Source organism: Alosa sapidissima, chromosome 19, assembly GCF_018492685.1.
Source record: "Alosa sapidissima isolate fAloSap1 chromosome 19, fAloSap1.pri, whole genome shotgun sequence".
Lineage (NCBI taxonomy): Eukaryota > Metazoa > Chordata > Actinopteri > Clupeiformes > Clupeidae > Alosa > Alosa sapidissima.
Window position 1 is genome coordinate 12,722,740 of NC_055975.1, and position 12,219 is coordinate 12,734,958.

Consider the following 12,219-nt stretch of genomic DNA (forward strand, 5'->3'; position numbering starts at 1 on the left):
AAGCAGAGCCAAAACCTGTTCTATAGATATGGTACTATAGACTCTGGAGAGTTTGACATCTGGCACAATCTGGTTAATATTTATAGAGTAACAGGGAGATGGAAGAGAGGCACAAAGATCTTTTCAATCTGCAGTGCAATTAAGGACAGCGTACACGACTGATAAGAAAATTATTCGGAAGGAGCGGTAAATGGGATTGACTGCATTAGCTAGATTGTTGCTCATCCAGCATAATCATGGTGGATGTTGCCAAATAGCAAAGGCTGATACGTTGGCAACCAAAGCATAGGTTGTAGGCCAACAGAAATACTTCTGTAAGATGTTTCTTTTACTTTATGCAAAGGCCTTAACCAACTGCAGAAAGTCTGTTCCTTAGTAAAGTACAAGGAAAGCTGAACGTTTACTTTTTGGTACAGGCCTGCTGGTTGTTCGTGAAAAAAAGAAAAAAAATGAAGACCCATTTAAGGTGACTTTCAGGCGTCTTTCATTCACATCTCTTAACATTTACAATATACTACTTACACATATTGATGTCAGAAATCAGAATTTTCAATTTTCATTTACAAACCAGGTAATAACAGCGTAACATAACATACAAAGTAAAATAATTGGATTGTTTAGAAAAGTCAAAGCAGTTTTTTTTTATCTGAAACCTAAACTTCAAAAGACACACAGTTTACACACTTTACACAAAGACAAATATTTCAGTCTGGAAATAGAGCAGTTACAAAATCAACAATGGCACAATCAGACTTCTTGATGAAAAACAAGAAAAACAAGTCGGTAGATTACTCTAGTAAAACATTTATCATAACAGAACTTAAAAAGAGCAATGATGGGTCTGATGTTTAGCTTTGCTTGTCGAATATACAGTATAGGCTGTATGTATTTTTGGCCCCATAAAAGTGTCTGCATGCAAATAGTCTAAGAAGCAAACAGGTAAGCTCCCAAAAACTGGGATTGGAGTTGATGTGTTCATTGGACTAATGTTATTTGCAGTCGGCAGAATAAATTCAAGTGAAATATTGTTTTCCAACAATTAGGTAATTACTTCATACAAAATTGACAACTTTGTAAACACTGCGTATTCTCACACCTGTGTTCAATACAATGTATTCTTTTCAACAGTCTATTTGCCTTATAAAACAGAAAGTTCAAAAATTACTTCAAAATGTTCATACATCACAAAAAGCACCCAAATCTTCAAATCTAAGAATGTGCATATAATCTTAATCATTAAAATCAGATATATAAATAAAACTATTGGTAATTTCAATGGCGTCTTTCAGGGAAAAAAGTCCATTTCCATTGCCTGATATCTACTTATTTAACTGTTTCAAGGCAGTGAACACGTAGTAAGGACACACTTGTAATCCTTGCATGTAAGAGCATGTTTTAGGCTCATTTTCTCTAAAAAACAGAACCATCCATGCCTTCGGGCACTGTGTGCACTGTGCACTAATCGTGACTGCATACTTGTCGACTGCAAACATGTCGACTTACAGAAGTGGAGCTGTTCAGGCTCACGTAAGTCCTGTTAAATGCTCCCCAACCATCTCTTAAGTGATCATTAAGAACATACCAGAGTCGGACCCCCACTCTCCTGAGAGTAAAACCAAAAATAACATACATCCAGATCAAATAAAACATCATGGCTGACTGAAACTGCTAGACTAGAGCTATGATTGTCTTCTGGAGGGACTGCTATAAATCACCTGTGCATATCTATTTATTGTTTTCTCAAAGTCATCGGACATCAATAAACTATTTGCTGCGTCAGTATTGAACACTTTATGTGTTTCCTTCCAAATCCTTTTGGTTTAGATATGCAAATTTGTTAACAGGGAGTGAAAAAGTACTTTTTCATCCTAAAAAGATGGTGAACATGGTTATATGGTGGTGAATTGGAGTTATTTGGATGTAGTTTTTAATCTTTGTTGTTATACTGCATATCATTGTTTTGGCATGTGACGGAAAATAATAGCAACTCTTTTAACACATTCAAAACACTCCAAGAGGCCTGTCAGAAAAAGATTTGGCATTGACCTCCAGGGAGAGGACTACACTGCTCTGTTCATGCAAAAAGCCCACCTGGAAGAACATGGTGCGTATGTAGGTAATGACCTCACGTGGCTGGTGTGAAATGGAGGCTGGACGTTTTAAAAACAGGAAACACTGTGGGTCGGATATAAAAAGAAGGTGAGCAGAGTGTGGTTCAGGGTGTGCTGGTGGGCGTTAGGTGCCCTCTGGGGAGTTCTGGGACTCTTTGGGCTTTCTCTTCCTCAGGTCTGTAGGGGCGTCGCTGTGTGCGGAGGTTGCCGCGGCGATGTCTGCCATTTCTGCGACAGGGGTGGCGTCGTCCTCGGTGGAGTCCTCGCCAGAGACGTGCTCGTTGTCGGCATCCCACGCTCTCCTCTCCTCCATCTCTTCTTCAGAGCCTTCATCCCTCAATCCAGCTGTCAGTCAAACAACGGGAGAGTAGGCGGAGGACAAAGAATAGCAGGAAGAGTTCAGCTATTGCACAGAGCAGCAGTTTCAATTGTACTTTCACCATAATGGCTCTTCAGAGGATGACAGGATCTTGAGGATTTATAAAACATGCTCTTGATTCTTTATTGCGATTTATCGCGATTACCTTTTGTGCCAGACTTCAGCTCATATTGCTTTGGTCTGGATGGCCAAAAGAAGTCTGCGATCAAAACCAGCATCTACAACAAACATAGAGAAAAAATGGCTCAGCACTGCACAGAGACTGTAATTTTCCAGAACAAATGGGTTGAGAAAAGAAAACCACCCCCATCTCCGTCAACACTAGAACACCCTGCAGATTTACATCATCCCATGTTGTATAATATAGAATTGTACAATAGAGCGGAACAGGAAGGTGCCTTTTACACACGCTAAGCCTCTCTATGTCTTGACTATAAATGTCCATCTGCAAAAAGAGGAGTATGTGATTAAAATAAGAATAAAATGCAGATTTATACTGTCTTCTTTCAGAGAAAATGTGTGTGTGTGTGTGTATGTGTGTGTGTGTATGTGTAGGGATTTACGGAGTGAGTACACCTGTTCTTTCTCCCTACATCAAACTGCTTTTGTCAAGGATCCATACAGGAGTTTTTCTTCAAAATTGAAATTGGGTTCCTGTGATGACAAACTGAATCCTCCAGCGGCTCCCATTCCCCCAGCTGAGAACTGGACGCCTCTGAATGCGCCAAAAGAAATGCTATTACACTCACCAGGCCCAGAAGCAGCCCGGTGAACAAGGTTACAAGTGCAAATATGATGTAGGAACCCCACACAGGAATGCCAAGGCTATCAGTCAGGTAGTTGTGAATTTGCTGAGGAGAATACAAAATAGACAGAGTCAGTGGCATGGACTGAGTCCATCACCCAAGGACAGATAGATGAAATTAAATAAACACTTCATTATGTAAAGGGCTTTAAGTACAGGGCATCTGCAGTATGAGTGGGGGGCTCCGGGTGAATATACACTAACACTGCACTTTGAGCTGGCTAAACTGTAATGGAGACCATATGTTATGTAACGGCACGGTTAAGGTATGTAAAATGAACGGAATGTCAAACAAATGACTCATAAGTAAGTAAGTCTTTGATTTACATAGCTCATTTTCTATGCACAGAGTGCAATCCAAAGCGCTTCAAGTGTGGAGGAATTCTATTCAGGTTGAAGAGATGGCATCTCAGAATGCTGGAACTCACCCTGATCCAGACGGAGAGGCGGAAGAGAGCTGCCATGCCAGACATACTGTGGAGGACAACACAACGGATGGTCAGGGAGATGACCCAGATCTACATTTACATTTGGTCATTTAGTTGACGCTTTTATCCAAAGCGACTTACAAAAAGAGAGAAAAAAAGAGAGAGAAAAAGTGCAGTGCAATAAGGACATGTTAATGCATCAATAAGTACTACTTGGTAGAATCAAGTGACAGTTCTAGGAGGGGGGTTGTCTTGTCAAATGATAATGCTAGATTCAGCAAGTCCAGTTGTTGGTAGTGCTTGGAGAGGGGGTATTTTTTTGAAGATAGAGAGGGATGCCCCTGCTCTGGTAGGAGCTGGTGGCGCGTTCCACTAAGAGGGAACAACAGAATAGAAAAGTTTGGTCCTGTGAGTGTGGTCTGAGAGAACATACTCACAGGACTGGAGTCTTAAAGAATATCAATGCTTTCAGGAGCTATCACTATCTCTAAGATAGAGAATGCTATCAGTATATCAGAATATCAACACTTTCAGGAGCTTTAGTTAAATGGTGACTAATAAAATGAATAACAGTAGAGCACCCTATGTAGAGGGTGCTTGAGTGAGTAGATGACTACGGAATAAGCTAACTGCAGAGGGCACTCCATTGTTTCAGCGTCATGCGGCTCTCATCTTCCAATTAGTCTGCCAAGTGCTGAAAATGTATCAGAGAGGTCTTCCTTCCTTCCTTCTCACTTCAAACAACACTCACAGCAAACTACTTGGACTGTTTTGCCATCTAGGACTGATATAATACCTTCATGTAAAACATTACACTTTAAAAAGATGCTAATGTTTCAGTCCTCTATTCTATGGATTAATGTCAGCGGTCCTAAATCATACTCTAGGAGAGTATACACAGCACGAAGATGAGTTTGAAAAGAGTTGAGGTAGCTTTACAGGAAAGAGGATGGTGATTTCCATCCTGGCAAGGGCTCCACTGCCTCCCACTTCTTCTGAGAGATATACGCTTGGAAGTCCTCAACCGACCGGGAGGACATATACCTCCGGAAGTTTCCGTCTTTAGCACTGCAGCGTGAACAAGGAGACAAATTACGCAACACCCCTATTACTACATTATCTCATTATTCTATTGCAGAGATGACTCTCCTCACTCACACACACACACAAAAAAACTTTAGTTGTGGTCTAAAATAAGTGATGTGCAATTGGCCATAACCCACTTCACCAAGAGAATATTGTGAAAGTCAGTTACACAGAAGACAGTTACACTGTGTGTGTGTGTGTGTGTGTGTGTGTGTGTGTGTGTGTGTGTGTGTGTGTGTGTGTGTGTAGAGTGACCTGGCTGATATGGAGCACATTAATTATCTGAGGACTTACTGGAATATAGTTGGCAGTGTTGTCACAAGGAACCGCCCACTCAGACCTGAGCAGCAGACAGTAAAAAAAAAGAGAGAGAGAGAGAGAGAGAGTGATGGAAAAGTAAGAAAAGGAAAAAAAAAACTCACACCCAGTGTGATCCGCAGAGCATGGCAGCAAGCGCTGGCCATGCTCATCGAGCTTTTAAAGGCGTGGGTGTAGCTGGCTAGCGGCAATGCTAAAGTGTCTTGGAGAGGGGGCTGGGGACGCCGCTGGAGTGGGGGTGGGGGCAGTACTCAGTGAAGCGGCGCACAGCACCTCTCAGTCTACACCAGCTCCAAGCAGCGCAGAGGAGAGACCCTGTTCAAGCACCGCTGCAAGTGGAAAGGGGGACTATTTGTGGAAGCACGGCAGAGACGTGGTGAAATTTCACCTTGTCCTGCTTAACGTCGCTCAATTTTTCATGGGCTACTCACTGCTGTGGAAAGGTTGCCGGTGAGGGTTTCAGTCCTTGCAAATGTTTTTGAATGCTATCCCTAAAATCATTGCAACTCAAATGACAAAAATGGTACAGGTTCCCTAGTGCACTAGGCAACATTGTAAAGGATACATGTAAAAACAACAATTATTTTGGTAATAGTGTGAAATAAATAATTTACCTGGAATGTGAGCTAATTGTTTTCTGTAATTCAATTCTTGATTTATTTGTTTCAGATTAACCATATTAACTGTGTTGCACAGTAAAATGCTGTAGAATTGGTTTTGAAGTAGCACAAACTATGTGCCCGAGGCATCACATTCCCTACAGAAAGCACTGAGTAGGGATTCTTGTCATTATCCTTGCTTGACATACAATGAATTTGGTTAACGAACTGACTTACGTATCAAGTGATGAAAGAAAGGTCAGCTCTACCTCTAATGAACACTTTCTGGTTTATCTACAAAATGTTAGATTTTTTGCAACTGGCTCCATATTTGCAGACTACATAAACTGGGCAGCCATCTCCACTCCCACTGCCTGTAATACTTTGACATGGCCAAAGACATGACAGGGCTGGACAATGGGCAACAAGTAGGCTAAACAATTTCAACCGAATTAAAAATTGTGGTTAAACATAACATTTTCACTAACTACTGCTTACATGTTTGTACTCCCATACACACAGAACTGACGAATGTAACGGTGAAACATGATTGATGTAGCTCCTAGATTACTGTTTCAGTTCTGCATGGCGGATTAGTGTCTGGCCTAGGGTACTGTGGAAACATTACCAGGCATCATTCCAAATTAGAAGTATATACAGACAGACGGTGAATAGTGATAAGGCAGTGGTGGAAAATTATAACGAAGCCTACCTGGCTGTCGTGTTACGTCCACCTTCCCAACAGAGATATCCAGGGCCTCGCTATGTTTTGAAAACCCATCCCAGTCATTTTGAAGATGCTGACAAGCTGGACACCATGGGGCATAGCTGAAGAGAGAACGAAAAGCATGGGGATAGTTTAGACACGTCACGTCAGCAGAAAACCGATTGAGATCATCGGGGCCAGATGTTAGTGACAGATGTTGGCATTATTGTGAGACTGATCGTCGATGTTGCTTTGCATAAAAGAGTAGGCCCACACGTGCAATCACATTAGTCCACGAATAATACCCAACACTAAAAATGCTTGGCTAAACGAAAGGCATCAGTTAGTTTAACTAGTAAGGGTAGGCTACAATGTTTCCATTAATGTTACAGTAGTTCACTAGCATTTCCAACATTTCCGGGTTTGCACAGACGCGCGGTTAATTTCGATATGGCGCATAACATTATTACATGCGTATTGATGTATTTTACCCAATAGCTTTTGTGTGCATTTAAAATAATTAAATAATACTGCCAAACCAAACCAGCTATTTCATATCAGTGAAACTGTCTCTACTCACAATTTCAACATCCACTCTCCTTCTAAAATGACAGTCCAGTTTGCGTCTGCGACGGTCAACACGCTATTTTCTGACGAGGCGATTGGTGAAATTATCAGTAAGGCAAATAACAACTGATAAATCATCAGTATGCTTCTATCATATTTCAACTTCCAACAGCGTTTGTATCCCGCCATATTGCTAATGCACACGGAGGCCAACAACCAGGAAATGATATTGGCCTCTTTTTTAAGGTGGACCGAGACATTTCTAGAGTCCTCCAACCCAGCTGAATGATGGCGCGCCACTGCAGCAAACGCTTATTCAGTAGCCTAGTCTATTCAAAGAGGAAAAATGAGCCATGCTGTCTGTTGTTTTTGCTCTCTTGTCATGGATCTCTTGTGTAACAACATTTTACGTCATTGCAACAACCTCATATGGAGGCACATAGCCTACACGTGTAGGCGCTAAACTTCAGTCCATGTAAACCGGAACTGCGCCAGTGTATAAAAATGTTTCCTTGTGAGATACAAAGGGCAACCTTGTTCCAGCAACTGCCACTATAATGATCAAATCGGTGATAAAAAGATTAAAAGACATATATTTCATTGTGCCCAAATAATTTTTCCTGTCCTGACTGAGTTGGGCATAATCCTAAAAAGAGATGACCAAGCTTGTTGTGTAGACCTATGCTTGGCAAGGTTTAATTATTTATGGTTGACACAAAGGAAACCAGTATGCTGAATCATAGATACCATTGACAAAGATACTGACTGTAGGCCTGCATATGGGGTTCAAGTCATTAGACCTAGGTGGTCTGTTTTGAGCTGATGTGCAGTTCACTGACGTTTTTTTCTTCTGCAAATGGACCAGCATGACTGATAGTGTCCAGAATACTACCATCACCACCCCTTCTCTCTCTGGACTGATGATAGGCCTTTCAATGGGATGCAACCAACCAAAACACTAAAGCTGAAAATGAAAATGCCAAGGTTATGACAAACATATTTGAAATGTGAAGAATCTTAATGATTTTTTCTTTTTTCTTGCACTTCAATAGTAGGCTACAGGTGGCAAAGGTGAAAACTATTTGTTTTCTGTAGTGCACTGGTTTATTGACACCAGAGTGATACCTTTTTTACACGTTGCAAACCCTATGAGCCTATTGTTTAGGTAGGCTATGATGGTGTCCGTATTAAAAAAAAAAACAATTAGGTCATTCTTCTAATCAAAGACCTCACTTTTACTTACAGGTTTACTGGCCTCTAATGACTCCCCTGCTGTACACTTCGGGGTATCCATCCCCATGGCACTAGTAAGCGCACTAGGAGGCGCTGATTCTCAGTGAGCAAATCGCTCATGCGTTGAGTGCTGCAAATGAGTCAATGCGCGGAGGATACTCTCACCGGTTGCAGCTCTACTGACTGACACTTCACTGTTTACGGCGCGTTTTCTCCTGGCTCTCCGCGCATCTCCTGGAATCTCAAAGAAGGCTCGGACATGAAAGATAGTGAATGAAATGCCATGCAACACATCCAAAATGAATCCATTTATGGCTTTTCGTAAAGATACCAAATTGATTTAAACCACGAGACCTCACTTGAAGCCTGTGATTTGGGCAATAGGAGAGAAGAATCAGTATTTGAAGGTCCTGGAAGCAGCCTAAATGTGTTTAAATGGCAGGAGCGCAGCCTGGGGTTCACGCTCTGCAGCTCAAACCGATCTCCGTTCCAGAGAATCTGAAGAAAGGCAGTAGGTTTATGAAATGGGATGATGTAAGTATGCATCACCGACAGGTTTGTTGTGTTTTGCATCGTTATGGGTTTTTGCTATTTGCTATTAAGATAACTCTGCTATGTCTAGTCTGATACCTTGAAGATGAAATCTCCCAATTGGTAGGTTACCGCAATCCCAATGATAATAGCCGATTGCTTCAACTTGCCTGTCACTTCAGATAAGATACCGTCCAAACATCTATTGAGTCAAGGTGGTCCACAGCTATAGCCAACAGCTTAGACGACAACCACTTAACACGAGGCTAGATTGTTTCTTACGGATCATTCTCATTTGTGCAAAACCTTACACTGAAGCAGCATATCTTAGAGTGATTTCATTTGGCTTCAGCAACATCCATATGCGAGGGTTGTTATGAAGTCTGCTATTGGCTTTAAATCACAGCTGAAGAAAATGTGTGTAACCTATCCATCAAAGGTATAGCTAAAGGTAAATGTATGAATTCCGACTTAAGTTCACTTCACTGTCGTTGTATGGACATCACTAGACAGCAGATTTTGCTGAATAAACCCTAGGCTCATGCCAGGACGCTCTGTGAAATTGAACGGTAGACACAAGTGCCATTACAAAAGATCGATTGGTCATTTTAGCTCTAGAGATGGCAGCTATTTACAAAAAAAGATGAGGTGAAAAGGTAAAAAGGTGGCGACTGTACCAAGATAACTACAATACAGTTATAGGCTACTGCGATGTAGGCCTGATTGTATTATACATCTTGGATAGTTCATAGACTGGTCTTGGTGTCACCTGTTGTTTTTTGTAGTTTTTCCTCAACAAGTGGCAAACAGCATCATTTGCAACCAAGGTCATCTTCTATTTTAGCCCCCAAAAACGCTGAGCTAAGACATGTTTTCTGTCAACTGTTTGCAGGATTGATATAGGCTCTCTATATTTTGTTAGGTTTGGATGACAGTATTTTGTTCAAACTGACCAGATGTTCAATTTTTGTAAAGGGGCAACCACCAAATTAGACAAATATTGCCATTATGTTAATATTTTATTGTGTGAATTAGACCTATACTGGATTCTAGTATTACATTGATGTAGGTTTATTGTCTATTCTTAGCAGACTGTGTGCAATTTTCAGATGAAGGTATACAATAAATATTGTGTCCAAAATATCACTCTAATTTTTTTTAACAGCTGTCAACTTCAAAAAATCAGGACCATTAATGAAAAAATAAATGCTATTCTGTTGCTATGACAGTGAACATGCTTCAAATCTTTATATCTTCTGCTTCTGCTTCATCTTTGAGATCCAATCCCTGTCTTACAGCAGTGAAAATGCTTTCCATCACCCAACTTAAATAGGCTAAATGTATGACTCAGACTGGTGCTAAGTAAGATCTGAATCAAGCACAATGAGTTAGCCCACCAGTTCCTTTAGAAGGCATTGTGCTGCCGGGCTGTGAGAATATTTTAGGGCTGAGTAGAAAATCGTCCCCTTTCTTCTTCAGGGACGACGTCTTGCCCTCCCTCCTCACCATTAAAGTGTCCAGGCAAAGTGGGCAGCCCATGACAGGACTAAACTAAGCTACAGGGGTGGGGTGGAAGGTGGGGGTGTCACTCAATTTACTAGGATGTGGATGGGGAGCCCTTCACTGTAGGGAAATGCAAATGGTGGCTCAGGGCTGGTGTGAATCATTTTAATGTAGAGCACTTATGCAATGGCTGAGTCAAACTTCACAATTTGATCTAGTAGAGGGCTCAGTGTCTCTCGAGACGACCGGAAAAAAGAACACATCTTTTAAGAAGATTGCTTCAGTCCTGTGAGAGTTGGGTGGAGTAAGCCAACTCTTTTTGACTCAAACAAGAAAAGTTTAAAGAGATGAATATCTGTCAAATAAAAAGATGTGTGAGGACACAGTGTGATGCAGTTAATGTCTACTGTATTTAACGTCTTCCTCATTACGTTTCTTGAAGGATTCATCAACGGTTACCCTGGTGACATTACGTGTGGACCCTCAGGGATTCTTTCTCTACTGGACTGACCAGAACAAGGTAGGACTTTCACTTTCACACACACAGACACACACACACACAGACACACAGACACACACACACACACACACACACACACACACACACACACACACGTATACACTTAAACACACACTTTTTCATACTATGAAAACCTTATGCTCAGGTCGGTCAGGAGTGCTAACTTTATGGAAGCTATCATAACAGTAATATCATTGCGTTCTGCTTCGTTTTATGCCAGACTCTGTGCCCTGTTCAATCCAAAGAAGGCTACATAGAGATTTTCCATGACACTTTAAAAGATTAGTCTGTCTGGGAGTTGTCTGGATGATGCTCAAGATGCTCTCTGCAGAATTAGTTTATAGGTGTTTGTGTAATCCAAACATGTATGTCTGTTTAGGTACGATGCAGTGTGGAGTGCATGTTGGGAAGAAAGGTTGTGACCGTGCATCCACATTCATCTCAAGTTCTTTGTGTAACAGATTACATCACACTCGGTAGACTGCTGCTCACTAGAAAATTAAATCAGTTTTGAGAGCTACTTCACAGCTTGCCAACACAGTTGGATAGTCTTCAGATATTGGAATGTGTTGAATCAAGTGTCCTGAAATAACCTACAGAAAACCAATCCTTTTAAATTGCAGTTCAGGGACTCATTGGGTTGCCCCATGTCAAAACTGTTGGCAACTGACTCCCATTCCTTACTTGTTTTGATTGTAATTTTTTCAAATTTGTTGTGCAAAGGCACAAATTAAATGAATGTAAAAGCAAGTAGTTTATGTAGATGGGATGTCGACTTTCTCTGTACATGAAATCCATACACAGAACTTATTGAAGAGGCAGATGTTTTGCTACACTGCAAAAAATAAAATCTAACCAAGTGTTATTAATCTTCATATCTATCAATCAGTTATTAATCTTAATAAAACATCTATTTGGTATTGTTTTTACTGTAGTATAAAAACACTTACCTAGTGCTGTCTCATAAGATCATTCACTTGTGTGATCTTACTGTAATATAATATTAATAACACTTGGTTAGATAAGCAGTTTTTACAGTGTAGTCATTGTATAGACCCCCCACCCCCAATCTCATGAGCTTAGTACAAAGATTAAGTCACTCACTTATTGCTTGAAATGTCATACAACATTTAAAATGTTGGTTATTTAGTTTTCTCATCATATCACTCTCAACCCACATCATGGCCACCTTGGAGGGCCTTCCCTACACTTTGGGAACCACTGGTGTAAACCATGTTCTGTTAAATGACTGCTTTCACTATATGCATCATGGATGCCTAGCCTTGGTGGAGGGCCAAAAGAGAGCCTGACTTCAGGGTGGGCACAGCACTCCCCAACCTCCGTCTTTGTCCCTGCTTGTTGTACGGTGATGACAATGGAACCCTGGCACAGCACAGGTTAACCACACGGCCGATGTGTCAAAATGAAGAGTT

The 12,219-nt window shown here is 41.1% G+C and overlaps 2 protein-coding genes across 5 annotated transcripts in view; one reads left to right on the forward strand and one right to left on the reverse strand.

The window, feature by feature from the left end:
* Positions 1-467: 467 nt before the first annotated feature.
* tmx4 (thioredoxin-related transmembrane protein 4) lies at positions 468-7,225 on the reverse strand. Its single transcript, XM_042071810.1, has 8 exons — positions 7,013-7,225; positions 6,439-6,554; positions 5,104-5,149; positions 4,663-4,791; positions 3,724-3,769; positions 3,240-3,341; positions 2,636-2,708; positions 468-2,456 (listed from the first exon to the last, which is right to left on the reverse strand). Exons 1-8 carry the CDS (start codon positions 7,186-7,188, stop codon positions 2,236-2,238), a joined length of 909 nt encoding a protein of 302 aa, XP_041927744.1. The 5' UTR covers positions 7,189-7,225; the 3' UTR covers positions 468-2,235.
* Positions 7,226-8,341: 1,116 nt separating this feature from the next.
* LOC121692852 (1-phosphatidylinositol 4,5-bisphosphate phosphodiesterase beta-1) overlaps positions 8,342-12,219 on the forward strand; it is a 45,779-nt gene continuing 41,901 nt past the window's right edge. For 3 of the 4 annotated variants that reach the window (XM_042071804.1, XM_042071805.1, XM_042071806.1), the window contains exons 1-2: positions 8,343-8,766; positions 10,709-10,786. In XM_042071804.1, coding sequence (XP_041927738.1) covers positions 8,668-8,766; positions 10,709-10,786 — 177 coding nt within the window. In that variant the 5' untranslated portion in view covers positions 8,343-8,667. Of the gene's footprint in view, positions 8,767-10,708; positions 10,787-12,219 lie in introns of all 4 variants that reach the window. The other variant, XR_006025364.1, reaches the window with a different exon arrangement.

Bases quoted from the DNA above. Each gene is read 5' to 3' on its own strand.
- tmx4 (XM_042071810.1), bottom strand. From the start codon at position 7,188: ATGGCGGGATACAAACGCTGTTGGAAGTTGAAATATGATAGAAGCATA. The intron at 6,555-7,012 runs GTGAGTAGAGAC...TTCTCTCTTCAG, and splicing joins GGAGAGTGGATGTTGAAATT to CTATGCCCCATGGTGTCCAG. The intron at 2,457-2,635 runs GTAATCGCGATA...TTTGACTGACAG, and splicing joins GCTGAAGTCTGGCACAAAAG to CTGGATTGAGGGATGAAGGC.